We start from the raw sequence: 20,008 nt of genomic DNA on the forward strand, positions 1-20,008 counted from the left end.
ACTGGGGGGCTTTGGGGAGAAAAAGGGGAAAAAAAAATAAAATCTTAAAAAAAAATACATATTGAAGATTCTAGGAGAGTAATGTCAGCATCATGGTGGAGTGAGTTCTTCCCTTAGTCTCTCCCCACTAAGAAATGACAAAAAGGACATTCATAAACCAAGAGAGGATATTCACATAACACATCAGACATCTGAGAGATCCACACAGCCATACGGCTGAAGGTGGGGGTGCTGGACACCCCTGGGAGGCTGTAGGAGGAGGTAAGCAGATCACCTCTCCTACTCCCCAGCAGCAGCAATCTAGGGCATGGGACCTTGCACAGCAGCCAGTGCAACTCTGAGAGGAGAAGAAGGAAAAGACAGCCCTCTGCTTTTGATCTCAGAGTTGCCTCAACCCTCAGGAACTCTCCACACCGAGGCAGCTAAGCAATCATGGGGGCATCCCTACCAAGCCGAGCACTCCTGGGTGGAAGACAGTGAGTGCAGAGCAGGAGCACAGAGGATGGTGAACGCAACAGAAAGCACCTTTCCCTTCCTCCAACCTGGTGCATCAGCTTGGCCAGTTGGCCAGAGCAGGGGATTCCCACCAGAGCGCCTGTGCCTATGTGCGTAAAGCAGTGACAGCTGGCAGGCAGATGCAGACAGGCCCTGTCGGCACAGCTTCCAATGGACAGGCACAGCTGCCACAGGTTGCAGCAGGCTCAGAAACACAGCTCAAGCCCCTCCCAGTGGCAGGAGGTGGAATCTGCAACCAGATACTACCACAATGCTACGGCAAAAGACCACCCCCTCAAACAGCAAGAAGTAGTACACTAACACTCCTGACCAGAAAAAAAACGACAAGCACCCAGAAATAAATCCTGAAGTCACAGAAATTTACAATCTAAATGACAAAATTCCAAATAGTTATCATAAAGAAACTCAATGGGTTAAGAAAACTCAGAAAGATAGTTCAAGGAACTCAGGAATAAAATTAATGAACAGAAGGAATTTTTCACAAAAGAGATCGAAACTATAAAAATAAAAAATCAGAAATGTTGATGATGAAGAAAATAATCTGGAATCCTTAAAAAACAGAACCGAAATTACAGAGAACAGAATTAGTAATTTAGAGGACAGAAAGACAGAAATGCTTAGGATGAAGGAGGAGAGGGGCCAGTTTCATGGCTGAGTGGTTAAGTTCGCGTGCTCTGCTTCAGCGGCCCAGAGTTTTGCTGGTTCAGATCCTGGGCGCAGACATGGCAGTGCTCATCCAGCCATGCTGGGGTGGTATCCCACATGCCATAACTGGGACCCACAACTAGAATATACAACTATGTACTGGGGGGGCCTGGGGGAGAAAGAAACAAAGAAACAAAAGATTGGCAACAGATGTTAACTCAGGTGCCAACCTTAAAAAAGAAAAGAAAAAAAATACGGAGGAGGAGAGAGAACAAAGACTAAAAAGAAATGAAGAAATTCTCTGAGAAATTCCTGACTCAATTAGGAAATGCAACATAAGGATTATAGGTATTCTGGAGGGAGAACAGTGGAAGGGAGAAGAGACGAAGAAAGGAGCAGAGAGCTTGTTCAAATTAACAATAGCTGAGAACATCCCAAACCTGGCAAAGCAGCTGGAATTACAAGTAAACGAAGCTGACAGAACTCCTAATTACATCAATGCAAAAAGACCTTCTCCAAGGCATAGATGAGTAAAACTGGCAAAAGTCAATGACAAAGAAAAAATATTAAGCACAGCAAGGCAGAAGAAAATAACCTACAAAGGAACCCTTATCAGGCTTTCAGCGGTTTTCTCAGCAGAAACCTTACAGGCTAGGAGTGAGTGGAATGATATATTTCAAATTCTGAAAGACAGAAACTTTCAGCCAAGAATACTCTATCCAGCGAAACTATCCATCATATATGATGGAGAAATAAAAACTTTCCCAGATAAACAAAGGCTGAGGGAGTTCATTGCCACAAGACGCCCCCAACTCACAAGAAACGATCAAGGCCTTCATAGCTAAAATAAATAAATAAATAAAAGAAAGGGTTTACAAAGCATTGAGTAAGGAGATAAATAAACAAAATCAGAAAATTGCAGGTCTCTATCAGAACAGGTTAGCAAACACTATAACATTAAAGATAAAGGGAAGGAAAGCATCAAAAATAACTATAATCACTTCCTTTTAATTACAAGCTCGCAAAACAAAATGGAGTAAGTTGTGACAATAACTTACACAGGGAAGAGGAAGGGGATGAAACCTGCTTAGACTAAGGAGATAAGAGGCTATCAGAAAATGCACTATCTCATCTACCAGATCTTTTCTAGCAACCTCACAATAACCACGAAACAAAAAATTAGAACAGAGACACAAATGATAAACAATGAGAAAACTATCATAGATAATAACCAAACTATCATGGCAGTCATAAATACACAGGACAAGAAACAAGGTAAATATAGAACAACCAGAAAACAACTGGTGAAATCGCAATATTAGGCCATCATATATCAACAATCACTCTAAATGTAAATGGACTGAATTCTCCAATCAAAAGACACAGTGGCTGGATGGATTAAAAAACAAGACCCAACAATAAGCTGCCTCCAGGAAATACATCTCAGATCTAAAGAAAAACACAAGCTCAGAGGGAAGGGATGGAAAATCATGCTCCAAGCTAATGGCAAACAAAAGAAAACATTTTTCCCCCCAGAAGTGGACTTGTTATTCATACATTTGCGTTGGTTTAAATACATTACATACCATTTCTACATTGTATTAGAAGAACAATACAGAGACAGCAGCACTCTCAGAGCCCAGCCTCTACTCCCTAACACTGGGGGACACGGCCATTCTGCGAGTGCCACCCAGAAACCTGCCCTGGCACTCTGGGTCCCTGGCTCTCCCAAAGACCACATTCAAGGCAACCTGAGTACAGGCTTCAAGAAGAACGGCGACAGGCCAAAAGAGGATGCCCCGCACTCTCACCTGCCAGGGCTGGGACCAGCTCCCTCTTCCACTGATCCCAATTTCCTTCTCATCACAGAGCTGGTCTTGATGAGAGCAATGTGCACATCTACTTGGCTTGTGGAAGCAACCCGGCTCCTTTTTAGGCTGTTTAGCTTCTCTTGACACCCACGTGGGGAGCTTTACCAACACACCCGTGTAAAGATGTCTGTGGAGAGCTAAAGACTCCCAGGTCCCCTTCCGACCTCTGGGAGCCATGCTGCTCCTGCAGTCTGGGGGCAGGCATTCTCACAAACATGGTCCCCCAGGCCAGAGTCCAGGTCAGCTGAATGGGATTGTCAGGGTTGGGGCCAGTGGGGGAGCTGTGCGTTGGTCCACAGGGCATGCATATCCAGCTCCTTATCTTCCTCTCAGCTGGGTGGAAGCTGGAACTTGGGGGCCGGAATGGAAGGGGATCAGCCTGGCCCAACTGACAAGAGTCTGCACATCTCTGCTCTGCCTCCTGGATGGCAGGAGCTGGGCGAGCAGAGGGCACACAACCATAGTCCTTGCTCCTTTTCTTTGGTTGTTTTTCAAACCTTCAAGATAGTTTCTTTCCACGGCTGATTGACCAGTCACAGGGGGCCAGCAACTTGAAGTGTCCAGTAGCAAAGGGCTGCCCCTTAGCCACAGATGGCACCCTCCTGAGGCCATTCTTTGCTTTGGTGTAGAAAGAGCTTGGACACCTGGCAAGGGGGACAGCTGAGTGAAAAGAGACATGGAAGCAGGAAGATGACACTGAGCCAGGTAGGCACTGGGGGACAGTTTGAAGGCCTCTCTCCTTTGGGCCTGCCTTTCTCAAGAAGCTGTGGAAAAACTGGCCTGGAGCAAGAAGTCAGAGAGCAAAGGGAAGCTGCCAGTGAGGAGGGAGAATACCAGTCTTGTTACCTCCACCAAGCTACAACCAAGTTGTAGCATAAAAAGAAGTCTAAGGACCTAATATCCTGTCCTTTTCTGAGCTGAGACCCACCCCCAGAACCCAGAACTAAGCCCCTAAGTCAAGAGTTGAGAAAAAATTATCTAAAACAGGAATAAATGAGAGGACTGGCAGGCTTTCCCACCTTTGGCTAGGGCCAAGGACTCAGGAAGCAAGGCCGGAGTAAGTTTGCCCATAGACCAGTTACAGCTCCCAGGATACACCTGGGCCATGTGGACCACTTTGACATGCTGGGGAATCAGCTTCCTCCCTCCTGCCTTTGCCTGAGTGATGGGCAAGCAGCAGGTCTGCACAGAAACCTGGGTCCCTAGCAGGGCAGAGAGCAGAGCCAACATGATCGTTGGCTCGGAGATCTAGAGAAGCATCCAGCCTTAGAATTGCGTTCGGAGTCTCTCAGCCAGCCTATTGCACTGGGGGGAGGGCAAGGGGAAGAAGACTTGGGAAAAACCCAAAGTAAGTGTGACTTCTGTCTGTCCCAGCACTGCAAGTCACCCAGATGCCTTGGTCCATGGGAGTAAGGAACTGAGAGGCATCTGAATGTCTGGGTCCATGCAAATATAGGTCTTGATTAGAGGTTTCTGACATGAGAGAATCTGGGATTCTGCCTGTGTTTTGCCACTAGTATTTAAATTTGTTTTTGTTGTTTGTTTGCTTTCCTGATGCAGAATACAGTGAGGAACTGAAACAGAGCAGGGTGTTAGGGAGGGAAGGGAATTTCGCAGCCTGCCCCCAGGAGACGCTAGAAGGGAGATGCTCCTTCACAGGCATCTGAACTACTCGCAGGGAGCTCCAGACACGCCCCCAGCACTCAATGTTCCTCTGACTGTGCTTCTCCCTGTGCTTGGGAAAGCCCTGAGCAGGGCGACAAGAGAGGGAGAGATCTTAAGGGCACTGTTCTCCACCGGCTTCTCTGGCTTCTCCTGTAACCCACTCCCCAGGCTTCCTCCAGCCCAAGTCTCAGAAAACATGCCTTTATCTGCCTCTCAGGCTACCACCATGAAAAGAAAGGCTTCTGACTCTGAAAGCTCTGTGTGTAGGAATCACTAGCAGACCGCTGGTGGGAACGGGCTGTCTCGACAATCACAGGTGGCATCTGGACGAGGTGCAGGGGACTCTTGTCTTTCAGGGCCTGGCTCAGATTTAGGATCTGTCCTCGCATAAGAGCAATCTGCTTATGGAACTGTTCCCTGTCAAAACCAGGATCTTTCTTGAAGAGTTCACAGAGGTCCTCTTCTAAGTCCTAGACAAAGTTAGGGTCCAATACCTTTGAAACAATCAGATCTTTGATCTCCTGAGAGAATGGGACTTTTGCCTGGAGCAACCAGGCCCAGTAAAAAGGATATGCCCTCCAGGAGTCAGGATGCTTCAGGGTTTCAGAAAGCCAGCCCATTGTCTATGGCAGCCACCTTGATAACAGGCTCCTTCACCACCACCCAGTCTGTGTCCCGAGAGCTAGAACTATCCATTGGACAGTGGTATTTAATCAGCCAGTTGTCACTGCCTCGATCAGTATTGCGGATGATGTAATCCAGTACCACAACTGCTCAAACTGAAGCAGTAGTTGCCAGTTAGTGTTCTCAGGGAGAGGTTCTGCTTCAAAACACTGTAGCCAGTAATCTGCATCTTTGTAGCCTTCAACAAAGAGCAGGAATGAACTAACCTTTGGCCTCAGCCGTAGCCCAATGTGGTTAAACTGCTGCCCAAGTTTTGGCACCTTCTCCAGTGCAAGCTGCTTGCCCTTGGACTTCACTCGGTCAATGGCACTATAGTTGAAAGTCTCACTGGCCAGGTATACTACCTTTGTACGGGGCACAATGTTGAGTTCCAGTTTTTGGTCCACCAGGCTGGCCCCTGCCTCTGAGAGATAGCCCTGGTTGAGGACAAGGCAATCACAGCCAAAGCAGCAGGGACAGCACAGCTTCTGCAGCCACCTGGTCCACTTAGGATTAATGTGCCCATATGGCTCTTCATTCTTGGGTTTGAAGACAGCAACCATCTGCCCCGAAGGTCCTTGACGAAGTAGCTCCCGCTGGAGCCCTGGTAGATGTGCTCAGGGAAGAGGCAGCACTTGATGGCCCACTCGGCCTGGCACACCACGGCCTCGAACTCGGGGTCCCCTGGGAACTCATTCTACTCGTGGTTGGCCTGCACAGGGTGAGCTGCCACCGTGGCCTGGGAGGCCAGGGCTTGGGCCTGCGCCACCACAGTTTGGGTCTGGCCCTGGGCCGCTGTGCCCTGGGCCCAAGCCAGCAGTGGCTGCCGCTCCCAGTCGTGGCCTGGCGACACAGGTGGAGAGAGGCCCTGGCTGGCCACCGCCGCCACTCAGACTGCGGCCCCCGGCACCTGCCAAAAGTGAGCACTGGAGCCAGACGGGAAGGTGTAGTCCGGGGCTTGGGCCCACTCGGGGGACACAAGTGGGCTCGTCTCATCCATCCCTCAGGCCACCAGCTCCTGCCATACGTATATCAAAATAGACTTCAAGATAAAAAAAGCAAAGAGAGAAACAAAGAGGGGTAGTATACAATGATAAAAGGGACACTCTAGCAAGAGGACATAACACTTATATATCCACCTAACACAGGAGCACCAAGTACATAAAGCAAATATTAACAGATCTAAAGGAAGAAATTAACAGCAACACAATAATAGTAGGGGACCTCATCCCACTTACTTCAAGGAATAGATCATCTGGAGAGAAAGTCAACAAGGAATTAGGGGATTTAAGCAAAAAACTAGACTAGATGGACTTAATAGATATATATATATATATAGAACACTCCATCCAAAAACAGTGGAATATACATTCTTCTCAAGTGCACAAGGAAAATTCTCAAAGACCATATGGTGGGAAACAAAGCAAGCCTCAATAAATTTTAGAAGACTGAAATCACATTAAGCATCTTTTCTGACCATAATGCTATGAAACTAGAAACTAACAAGAAAAAAGCTGAGAAAATCACAAATATATGGAGACTAAACAACATGCTACTGAACAACCAATGGATCATTGAAGAAATTAAAGGAGAAATCAAAACATCTGGAGAAAAATGAAAATACATCATACCAACTCTTAGGGGATGCACCAAAAGCGGATCTAAGGGGGAAATTCATAGTAATACAGGCCTACTTTAACACACAAGAAAAATCTCGACTAAGTAATCTTAAACTAGACCTAACAGAACTAGAAAAAGAAGAATAAACAAAGCCCAAAGTCAGCAGAAGGAGGAAAATAATAAAAACTAGAGCAAAAATAAATGAAACAGAAACCAAAAAATACAGTAGAAAGGATCAATGATACAGAGAGCTGGTTCTTTGAGAAGATAAACAAAACTGACAAACCATTAGCCAGACTCACTAAGAAAAAAAGAGAGAAGACTCAAATAAATAAAATTAGAAATGAAAGAGGAGAAATCACAAGGGATTGCACAGAAATACAAAGGATTGTAAGAGAACACTATAAAAAACTATATGCCAACAAACTGGACAACCTAGAAGAAATGGATAAATTCTTAGACTCATACAAGCTCTCAAAACTGAATCAAGAAGAAAAAGAATCTGACTAGATCAATGACAAGTAAAGAGATTGAAATAGTAATCAAAAACCTCCTAAAAAATTAAAGTCCAGCACCAGATGGCTTCTCTGGAGAATTCTACCAAACATTCAAAGATATTTAATACCGATCCTTCTCAAACAATTCCAAAAAACTGAAGAAGACGGAACACTTCCTAAGTCATTCTACAAGGCCGACATCACCCTGATGCCAAAGCCACTTACATGCCAATATTGCTGATGAACATAGATGCAAAAATCCTCAACAAATTATTGGCAAACTGAATACAGCAATACATTAAAAGGATCATACACCATGATCAACTGGGATTTATATTAGGGACAGAGGGATAGTTCAACATCTGCACATCAATCAATGTGATACACCACACTAACAAAATGAGGAACAAAAACCACATGATCATCTCAATAGAAGCAGAGAAAGTATTTGACAAGATTCAATACTCATTTATCATAAAAACTCTCAAGAGAACGGGTATAGAAGGAAAGAACCTCAACATAATAAAGGCCATATATGACAAAGCTACAGCTAACATATTCAATGAGGAAAAGCTGAAAGCCATCCTTTTGAGAACAGGAACAAGATAAGGGTGCCCACTCTCACCACTCCTACTCACCATAGTACTGGAGGTTTTGGCCAGAGCAATCAGGCAAGAAAAAGAAACAAAAGGGATCCAAATAGGCAAGGAAGAAGTGAAACTCTCACTATTTGCAGCTGACATGATTCTACATATAGAAAACCCTAAAGACTCCACTGGAAAACTACTAGAAATAATGAACAACTACAGCAAAGCTGCAGGGTACAAAACAACTTACAAAAATCAGTTACATTTCTATACTCTAATAATGGACTAACAGAAAGAGAAATCAAGAATACCATCCCAACAAAAAGAATAAAATATCTAGGAATAAATTTAACCAAGGAGGTGAAAGATCTATATGCTGGAAACTGTAAGACACTATTTAAAGAAATCGTAGAAGGCATAAAGAAATGGAAAGATATTACATGCACATGGATTGGAAGAATAAACATAGTTAAAAAGTCGATACTATCTAAAGCAATCTATAGATTAAATTCAATCCCAATCAGAATCCCAATGACATTCTTCACAGAAACAGAAGAAAGAATTCTCAAATTCATATGGGGCAACAAAACACCCCAAATACCTAAAGCAATCCTGAGAAAAAAGAGTAAAGCTGGAAGGATCACAATGCCTGACTTCAAAATATACTACAAAGCTATAATAATCAAAACAGCATGGTACTGGTATAAAAACAGACACACAGACCAATGGAACAGAACTGAAAGCCAAGAAATAAAACCACATATCTTTGGATAGCTCATCTTCAACAAAGGAGCTAAGAATATACAATGGAGAAACAAAGTCTCTTCAATAAATGGTGCTGGGAAAACTGGACAGCCGCACGCTAAAGAATGAAAGTAGACTACTATCTTTTCCCATATACAAAAATTAACTCAAAATGGATTAAAGACTTGAAGGTAAGATGTGAAACTATAAGACTCCTAGAAGAAAATGTAGGCACTACACTTTTTGACACAGGTGTTAGAAAGATCTTTTCGAATAACATACCTACTTGGGCAAGACAAACAAAAGAAAAAAAGACAAATGGGACTCCATCAGACTAAAGAGCTTCTACAAGGCAAAGGAAACCAGGAACAAAACAGAAAGACAATCCATCAACTGGGAGAAAATATTTGCAATCATATATCCAACAAAGGGTTAATCTCCAAAACATATAAAGAATTCACAGGATTAAACAAAAGAAAGATCAAAACATGGGCAGAGGATATCAACAGACATTTTTCCCAAGAAAATATAGAGATGGCCAACAGGCACATGAAAAAATGTTCAACATCACTAATCATTAGGGAATTGTAAATCAAAACTACAATGAGATATCACTTTATGCCCATTAGAATGGCTATAATCACCAAGACAAAAAATAAATGTTGGAGAGGGTGTGGAGAAAAGGGAACCCTCATACACTGCTGGTGTGAATGCAAACTGATGTGGCTGTTATAGAAAAGACTATGGAGATTTCTCAAAAAATTAAAAATAAAAGTACCGTATGACTCAGCTGTTCCACTACTGGGTATTTATCCAAAGAACTTGAAATGAACAATTCATAGAGACTTATGCACCTCTATGTTCACTGCAGCACTATTCACTATAGCCAAGAAGTAGAAGCAACCCAAGTGCCCACTGACTGATGACTGGATAAAGAAAATGAGGTATGTTTATATAATGGAATACTATTCAGCCATAAAAAGAGACAAAATTGTCCCATTTGCGACAACATGGAAGGACATTGAGGGTATTATGTTAAGCGAAATATGCCAAAGACAAACACCATATAATTTCACTCATATGTTGAAGACAGATTAACACATGGACAAAGAGAACAGACTAGTAGTTACCCAAGGGGAAGGGGGTGAGGGGATGGGCATAAGGGATAAAGGGGCACATATATATGGTAACTAACAAACAATAATGTACAAGTGAAATTTCACAATCTTATAAACCGTTATGACCTCAATAAAATAAAAAAAAGTAAAAGAAAATTTAGTAAATTTTAGTTTCCATTAAAAATAAGAAAACTGTCAGTTACTTGAGGATTCTATAAAAACACTAAACACAAGAACATTTTAGTGCTTAAGTAAATTATCAAACTTCATTAACTTAACTAATAAATAATTCCTTATGAACCTAAATGCTTTTGGTAAGCAAACAGCAGCACTTAACATTGTGGGCTGGATATCAACGATATTTTTTTAAAGATCTATATAATATGAACTAGAAGGAGGAGACTTCTCTAACAGTAATTCTCCGGTGAATCGTTTTTTCTTTTCCCCAAGCAAAAGATAGTGCTCTAGAGCTAACATCACTTTTATAACTTGGGTTTAATGCATTTTTTGGCAGACTATTTTACTTGTTTTCATTTCAGAATTAATGCAAGCTCACTAGAGAACTAAGAGAACATTAAAACGACAAAAATGGATTGGTGAAGGGATAATACCCAGCATCTCATCATCTAAAAATAATGGTTAATGGGGCCTGCAAGGAGGCACAGTGCCCCACTTCAGTGGCCCAGGGTTTGCCAGTTGGATGCCGGGTGCGGAGCACTACACCACTTATCAAGCCATGCTTTGGCAGGTGTCCCACGTATGAAGTAGAGGAAGATGGGCACAGATGCTAGCTCAGGACCAGTCTTCTTCAGCAAAGAGGAGGATTGGCAGTGGATGTTAGCTTAGGGCTAATCTTCCTCAAAAAATAAAATAATGGTTAACATTTTGGCATATTTCCTTCATGTCATGTTCTATGTATAAAGAAAGGTTTTATTTTCCAAAGATGAATAAATATACTGCTATATACTATATATAATATACTGTCATTAATGTTATATACATATTACGTACAACTGCTTTTCAATTAACATGTAAAAATGGTTGTGGTAAGTGCATTTTGCTATCACAGTTTATGTAACCATACCACAAAATTTACTTACTCAGGTTTTTGTGCAAACACACATATCTTTTTGAACAAAGTTTTATGCATATTTGAGATTATTTCCCTATTACAGGTGCCAGAAATGGTCAAGTAAAAAGATCAAACTCTCGGGGCTGGCCCCGTGGCCAAGTGGTTAAGTTCGCGCGCTCCGCTGCAGGCGGCCCAGTGTTTCGTCGGTTCGAATCCCGGGCGCGGACATGGCACTGCTCGTCAGACCACGCTGAGGCAGCGTCCCACATGCCACAACTAAAGGAACCCACAACGAAGAATACACAACTATGTACCGGGGGGCTTTGGGGAGAAAAAGGAAAAAATAAAATCTTAAAAAAAAAAAAAAGATCAAACTCTCGAAACTGGTCTTCCAATTATCACAGCAATGTAGACTGCCACAAGCAATGCATATATGTACCTGTTTCACCAGCCTCACCAGTACTGTATAAATCTTATTTCTCAACTATCAAATTAACTATTTCATTTTAACTTTAATTCTATAGGTTTATTCATATTTTCATTATATACCAGGATAAACCTCCATGAGAAACACAACAAAGTCTCAGTGAAATGTCAGTTGCACCCAGAACTGTAAAAGGCTTACCTGAAATGCTATGAGATAGCACAGGGCAGCCAGCTCAGAGAGAGCTCGCCATTGCACATCACTATGCTGACCCATCTTCAAAAGCAGAGAACCAGCATGCATGTAGAAATGTCCTTTTATTTCTAAGAAAGTAGCTGAGAGCTCATCACTTCCACCCACAGAAGATTTCACAGACTGAAGAGCACTATCAAAACTGTAATATTCAAATATTAAACAGGTATTAAACCTATTGCATTGTGAATAATCATGGTTCCATTACTCAATTCAAAATAAAACTGATACAGGAATTTATTTCCAGCTTCATCTTCCACATTTCAACTCCTTATAATCCTCATTCTGTTTTATAAATTATGACTCATCTAGTCCTTTTTATTCTGCATACTTCCTATACTTCAAGCTTAAGCTCTAGAATGATGTCTTATTCTAAAACAATTATTTCCAGCCCTCCAATCACAGAAAAGATAGAAATCAAATGATAAGATTACTGATTATGATTTATGTTTCATAACAGACCAGAATAAAACCGGGGAGCTAAAATATTTCCTAGCTTCTTTTCGATCATATGGTTTTATTATTTAATTCAAAGTTGGAATTTCTCAGATTAGACATGCCATTTTCAAAACACAAGTAAAAAACTTAAGAGATTTGAGTTTTCAGTATCATAATTGCTCTTCTTACTATATAGATAACTAGAGTTAAATAAATTGTATTTCTATTATTTGTAACCCACATACTAATTAGTGCTTCCAAATTCTAATGGTCCTCAGTCTTCATTTCGTAAGAAAAACAGAAGCAAACACTTAATAGAAATGTGAAACATGATTTTAAAGTAGGATATAATAAGAAATGTGAGCAGCAGGTATTTTTTCTAGCATGTGAGTTCTAGGGAACCCTAGAGGTTCTCAAGATCCCTTCAAGGGATCATGAAGATAAGATTATTTTTATAGTACTACTAAGAAATTGTCTTTTTCATCCTCATTTTCTCATGAGACCAAAAATTTCTGAGTATATAAGCCATACAAAGGAAAACACCCTAAATATTTTCAATGTAATCTAAAAGTGTAAGTTAGTTTTTTTGGACACTACCAGTACTCTACCATCTTAGGACACTAAGTCCTTCTTCAAGAAAACTATCTACCCACTAGACCCCAATGAAAAGAACTTTTTCCATATCTCAGATGGATAACAAGAATTACCTTTCAAACAAATGGATAATCTAAACCAGAGACTGGCAAACTTTTCCTATAAAGGATCAAATAGTAATTTGGCTTTGCAGGTATACAATCTCCGTCACAACTGCTCAACTCCACCACTGTAGTGTATAAGCAGCCATAGATAATATGTAACAAAAAGGCATGGCTGTATTCCAATGAAACTCTATTTACAAAATCAAGCACTGAACTATAGTTGGCCCACAAGCTCTGGTCAACCTCTGCTCTAAACCAACATCCTTAAGACAAATCTAAGTGATGTTTTTGTTCAATGGAATTTATTTAAGTGAAGTGGAATACTGGTCCTCAAAATCAAAATTTAGGAAAACAGAAAATCACATATTATATTTTACTTATCTTGTTTCTAAAATAAACATTGTTTTCTGCAATACTAGTGATGTTAACTGCCTCTCCTAGAACATCTGACAGATGAAGTTTATTCTCTGATTTTCACTCAAGATTATTACTTTTTGAAACAAAATATGGAATAGCAGTGAGAACATTCATTTTCAGGCTTGACTCTTTACTAAGCATGCCAGAACTAGATATTTAACTACAAAAACAATTTAATCAAACCTAAACAATAACACAGTCCTCTAAAAATCAGTCATACAAAATCAATCATAATACCACGACAAAAGAAGAAAGATGCCTTCCAGGTGGTTCACTGTATTAACTACTACCCCTGGGTACATTACAGAAATAATGACTCAGTAAAAATATTTAGACCAATGAACTGAATTACTATGAAGAGAAAATCTGTAATTTACACTGATGTAATCTCCTTAAGTCAACATACCTTGCCAATAATTCTCTACTTTCTTGTACATCTCTAGCAGAGAGTGTGAGAAGCATAAGGTTAGCATACGCCAGAAGTAAGTCTTTATTCGTTGCTCGCCAGTCACTTTTATCAGACTCCAAACACTGTAAAGATTCCAGATACTCCTATTTCACAGAAAGAACACCAAGTTAAAAAATTTTATCAAATGTTACAAAATTAATCATTTTATGCCTACAAATTCCTTTGCCCATTCCTATATTGTAAAACCATACTGATTTTTACATCAGCCTATAGAAACACCAAAAAAAAAATGTATTTGTCTTATTTATCTCTCCAATCTACCTATTATAAGTTAAAATCATCCTAGTAAAAACTTCATTTCACAGTTGCTGTACAGTAACGAAAGAAATTTAAGTCTCAGAGGGTACTGCTTAATTATAACAGGATGTATGGTAATTGTCTATATGGAAGTATAGAGAGACCCAACAATTTTTGCCTACCTTAAGTGTCTGTACAACACATGAATTCCATTCTAAATTTGAACGCAAAGCTATGTTTCTCTCTGCCTCATGGCAGTGGGCCACAGCATCCTTCAATCTTTTATTTGAGCGATACAGCTCTACTAGTCGGATGTTCACATGGACATCATCGGGTCTTGCAAAGAGTTCTGACTGAATCAAGTCAAAAAGTTTATTCCATCCATCTTCACCTTTACAATCTAAAAGCTGTTCCTGTTAAAAAAAGTTGTTAATTTAGAGAAACATTGGTGTAATTTTAAACACATCATGGTTCCTATGAGCACCATTTTACTGTGTCTAGCTTTCGTAAATTACCACCAGAAGTACCATCCTACATGCCTCACTAGACCCTTCAAAGAGCTGCTTCCAGCCCAGAAGCTAAACCCCAAGAAACTTATGTGGAGAGAAACATCTGGGATTACATAGCAGCACTGGCTGCACATCCTCACCTCAGATACTGCTAGGACTATTGCCTCACATCCACGTACACCTCAGTCACCATTAGAAGTTTAGGCCTCCCCAGTCAATCTTCACACCACGATCCTTATCCTCAAACTCCTCTAGATCTCCCTAAATCTGACTCAATCCCCTAGCCCCTCTGCTCCCACTTTGGACTTCCTGTTGTTCAGCTATCTTCTCAGAATCTTCACTTCACCTTCTGGCCTTAAATGAACACAGTATCATCTCGAGATAACCCACATTACTTCTTGGCCACGGTAGCTTTTTCTCTGCTAGCCTACATACAAGCAGAGGAAGTGGGGTTTGTAACCTACTCACTCCCAATGTCACCTCCAAATCATACATCCCCCTACATCTGTTTATAATCCTGTTTTCTAAAGGACATGCTATCCAGCTACTCCAGCCATTCCTCAACATTAGAAACTGGAATGAAACATTTTTCCTTCATCCCTAACAACTGTGACTGGTATTAGCAATTGAAAGATGTACAAGATATACAGCAGCCTGGCTACTCAGTTCTTTACCTCACCTCTATGGCATTGTTCTATACTCCAGCCTAGCCACCCATACGGCATTGACACGGGTCTTCAAAATCTGTATTTTGGTCATACAACTCAGACCACCACACCCCTTCTTCCACCTCACTCAGGGCTCACATGCCCTCACTGACACACATATTTGCCTGTACCACATGAAAAGCTCCCTTCAATACAATGACATCACCAAGTTTTAATTCTCCATAAAACACACACACTCATACTTTCCTTCTCTGTCAATCTAAAATGTCATAATCCCTAATCTCCGTAATTACTGCTTACAGCTCCTTTCAATTAATTCCCTCCTCTACTCTTCCTTAGAAAAACCCTATCACCTGCTTTCGTTGTGCCTATAAACTAACAGCTGAATAAGTGGGGGTAGTGAATTTTGGAAATCACAACCAGGCTAACTGATTTACTTTCATAATCTCAACCCTCCAAACTGGTAATGCCTAGACCAAAACCTATTTTACCTCTAAAAGACTCATTTTCTCCATTCCCTGAAAAGGTCACTTCATACTCCTACTCTTTCCTCAAATTTTCCACACTTTCCTTCAACTCTCACTTTCAACTTATGATCACAATTCATCCCCTACTAAGAAAACGGAAGTCATCAGAAGTAAGTTCCACTTTACCTTACCTACTTGTACTCATCTCCTTGCTCCCTCCACCTAGCAAAGACCAAGCTCTCCATCAGTGCTCTGTTTTCATCGCCCTCTCACCTTCTTCTGGATCATTTCCATAAACTTACACTTGGCCTTTCTATATCTGCAAGAGCTCCACACTTTGATTGTTTAAAAATAAATAAGTAAAAGATCAACATCATTACATACGCTTTTCAAAAATTCTACTCTCATACTCAACAGAAAAAGTCGTCTCATCAATAACATTTTCATTCACTTAAACAAACGCCAAAAAACTATTTACCTTAAGTAAGCCTTAAATTTCAGGAGGAACGATTACTTTGCTAAACAGTTACAAATCTTATGGATTTCAATTCCAAAAAATGGGGGTGGGGGGAATGTGATATAAGAAAGGTTCAGCTTTAAAGAGTTATTAAACAAAATCAGGATGCTTCAGAGGCATCTAACTTGTATTACACTGCAAGAAAAATAACCCTCCACCATTATGTATCTTCCTTAATGACAGTGTCACACATGGACTAGACTGTCATGACCAATAAGGGAATTATGTTTGAGGCATACAAAGATGATAAGGTAAAGAAATCTGCACACTTGGACCAAATATTTTACATTAATATTTAAAGCCCAGCTGCTTATCAGAGGGAGAAAAAAACAATGTTAAATTAACATTAGTATTCATTCTCTAGGAGTTTTTAAAATAGCTTAGATTTTAAAATCTGTGCACAATTGTTCATAGCAAATTTATAATAGCCAAACACTGAAACAACCAAAATGCCCCTCAAAAGTAAATGGTTGAACTGTAGAACACATCCATATCACAAAATACTACTCAGTAATAAAAGGAACAAACTACTAATACACACAACTTGGATGATCTCAAGACCATTATGCTGAATGAAAAAAGCCAACCTCAAAAGGTCACATACTGCATGATTCCACTTATATAACATTTGGAAATTACAAAATTATAAAGTTGCAGAACAAATTAGTAGCTGCCAGAGGTTAAGGATGACGGGGTGAGGTCGGGGGGGGGGGGGGGGCAGTGGAGATGACTATAAAAGGGGTAGGTAGTGTGAGGAAGATCTTCATGGTGATGAAATAGTTCTGCATCTTGACTGCAGTGGTGGTTACACAAATCTGTACGTGTGATAAAATGAAAAAGAACCATACACACACACTGTACCAAAGTGAAATTTCTGATTTGGGTGTTGTACAATAGTTACATAAGATGTAACCACTGGGGAAAGCTGGATGAAGTCTACACAGGACCTCTCTGTACAATCTTTGCAACTTCCTGTGAAAAAATTGATAATTATTTCAAAATAAAAAGCTGAAAAAATTTTTATCAGAAACATGCATAATGGGGGGGGCAGCTATTAAAAACAATATACACTTAAAATTCTGTTTGCCTAGCACATTTGGACAGACTTTCTCCAAAAGAGTTACTTAGTAAATTGCATTTTACTCAGTAAAGAATAACAATCAGAATCAGTTAATATATTAGCAACAACTTCCCATCATTTTTAGTAACTACCTACAACATACTGGAGAAACTATCTTTTACCTTTTGCTTGAAAACCCCACTATCCCAAAGACAATCCTTTTCATTTTTAGACAACTGTTCTTAAAAAACTTTATAATAACCCTAAACTGTCATGGATAATTTTCACTCAATAAAGTAAAAATTTTATATCAGGGCTCAATTTAAATCTTTGTTCCAAGATCTAGCTACAAAAATATTAATGATTCCATAAGGGTAAATGAGATACCATTTATAAAGCATAATACTGCCTAATAAGACAACATATGCTCAGACAAGGTTTGAAGAAAACAATTTTGTTTTGTCATTCTTTTTACAGGTGTAATTGACATATATAACACTGTACTAGTTCAAGGAGCACAATGTTTTGATACATGCATATATTGTGAAATGATTTCCACAATAAGTTTAGTTAATATCTATCACTTCACACAGCTACAAATTTTCTTGTGATGAGAATTTTTAAGATCTACTCTCTAAGCAACTTTCAAATATACAATATAGTATTGTTAACAATAGCCACCATGCTATACTTTACATGCCCGGAATTCATCTTATAACTAGAAGTTTGTACCTTTTGACCACCTTCACCCATTTCCCACTGACTCCTCACCTCTACAAACACTGGTTTAAGGTTTGCTACTGAAAAGTCATTTAAACTCCAAATATTAGAAATAGCTGTGTCTTAAGTTTTCCCCAACTAATTTTATTATATGTTTTGTTTTGTTCACTTTTTTACCTTTAGTTTATAAATTGCAGGACTTCCTGGGAAAAGTTTAGCTGCTTTTTCAACCCAATATTTTGCTCTTCCATCAGTAACATCATTTTTACAAAGCAATTCTGCAATCTTCAACACAAGATCTTTTTGTGTTGGGTTTAATTCCACTGAACGCTGATATGAGAAAAGAAATAGATTAGTAGGAATACTAAAGTCTATACACTCATATACAAAAGTTAAAAATTTATCACTGTGCCATTAAAAACACTTCCTAAATAACAACATATTATTTCAAAGTTGTTAAAATTAAACTTCAAACTGTCTTGGAACTTTTTTTAAGAAAAATTATGTTCTTATTAGATAAACACCAAAAAAAGAGAGAGAGAGAAAATCAGACACATAAGAACAGCATTTGTGACCATGTTAGACTTAAAATTTACAGATGTTAATCTTTTACAAGTGCTAACCTCTTAATGATAAACTATAGTGTACTTTTGGTCACATAATTTAAAATCTGTTCCAAGCTGTGTCACTTAATAGTACTACGATACCAAAGTTTATTTTCATGACTTCCACAAAATATATTTAAATTATTTATTACATAAATTACTCTGGGCATCATGTATGTTTGGCTGTGCAAAGGCTATACTTTAATCTTATACAGTTTACCTTATAACATTCAACAGCTTTGTCTATGTTTTCCTCCACTTCATAAAGAAGACCGAGAAATCTGTGAGCTTTGGGATCCCTTTCTTGCACATTAATATATGTAGATATGTATCTGTTCAAAAGTAACAATACAGAAGTAATAATCTTTAAATTATCACATTTAAAATTGTATTTAAATGTTAAGTGAAGAGTTCATCTTAAACCAAAGCACCCACTAATATATATTGTCATTCTAATTACTGACTACCACTATTTATTTATTTATTTTGCAGAGGAGGATTTGCCCTGAGCTAACATCTATGGCCAATCTTCCTCTTTTTGCTTGAGGAACATTTACACCTATGCCAATCTTCCTCTATTTTGTATGTGGGTCGCCACTAGAGCATGCCACCACCGAGTGGTGTAGGTCCACACCCAGGAACTGAACATGGGCCCCAAAAGCAGAGTGCACTGAACTTAACCACTACGCTACAGGGCCGGTCAGACTACCACTATTTAAACTAGAATATGCAGATAACTCAAAAGTATCCACAGGAAAAAAATGAATACCTAAACACAAACATACATACAAAGTTGACAACATACTCATTTTACCATTAAACACCACACTTATGAAATACTTTTTCCAGTGCTACCTACACATAAGAAATGAACACATAAATTGCTTTTTCTTCCTGATTACATTGTGGTAAACCACTAAAGAGCTTTGCAAAGGAATTAGAAAGTGATTATAGCAAATATTTTTAAAGTTATCATAATGCAAAACACTAAAGACTACCAATTCCCCAAATAACAACTAAGTGAATGTACTTACCTTTTAAACAAGAAAACGGTATCTAACAGTACTGTACCCACCTAAATAGAGTAGTGGAAAAATTACTAAATACACTACCCAAATGCAGGTAATTTCCATTTCTTAAATCGAGTAACAACTGGGCCGGCCCTGTGGCCAAATGGTTAAGTTCGCACACTCCACTTTGGTGGCCCAGGGTTTGCTGGTTCGGTTCCTGGGCGCAGACATGGCACACCGTTCGTCAGACCATGCTGAGGTGGCATCCCACATAGCACAACCAGAGGCACTCACAACTAGAATATACAGCTATGTACCAGAGGGCTTTGGGGAGAAGAAGAAGAAGGGGGAAAAAAAAGAAGATTGGCAACAGTAACAACAGCTCAGGCGCCAACCTTAAAAAAAAACCCAAAAATCAAGTAACAACTACAAATAAGTAAGCATCTTCTAGACTCAGTGAGTGTTATCATAAGAGAAATCAGACCAAAGACCAAAACTGGAGGAAAAAGTATCGTATTA

General features: G+C 39.7%; 1 protein-coding gene and 1 pseudogene across 4 annotated transcripts in view; both read right to left on the bottom strand.

Moving 5' to 3' along the window:
* Window positions 1–20,008, bottom strand: part of RANBP2 (RAN binding protein 2) — an 88,707-nt gene that overhangs the window by 39,856 nt on the left and 28,843 nt on the right. For all 4 annotated transcript variants that reach the window (XM_014730863.3, XM_014730862.3, XM_014730861.3 and 1 more), the window contains exons 3-7: window positions 18,700–18,811; window positions 18,052–18,204; window positions 14,116–14,346; window positions 13,634–13,779; window positions 11,624–11,816 (exon numbers count right to left, since the gene is read on the bottom strand). In XM_014730863.3, coding sequence (XP_014586349.2) covers window positions 11,624–11,816; window positions 13,634–13,779; window positions 14,116–14,346; window positions 18,052–18,204; window positions 18,700–18,811 — 835 coding nt within the window. The remainder of the gene's footprint in view (window positions 1–11,623; window positions 11,817–13,633; window positions 13,780–14,115; window positions 14,347–18,051; window positions 18,205–18,699; window positions 18,812–20,008) is intronic.
* LOC100060233 (phosphatidylinositol 4-kinase type 2-alpha pseudogene) lies at window positions 4,795–6,491 on the bottom strand (annotated as a pseudogene).

The sequence above is a fragment of the Equus caballus genome, chromosome 15 (genome assembly GCF_041296265.1).
Source record: "Equus caballus isolate H_3958 breed thoroughbred chromosome 15, TB-T2T, whole genome shotgun sequence".
In the NCBI taxonomy this organism is placed as follows: domain Eukaryota; kingdom Metazoa; phylum Chordata; class Mammalia; order Perissodactyla; family Equidae; genus Equus; species Equus caballus.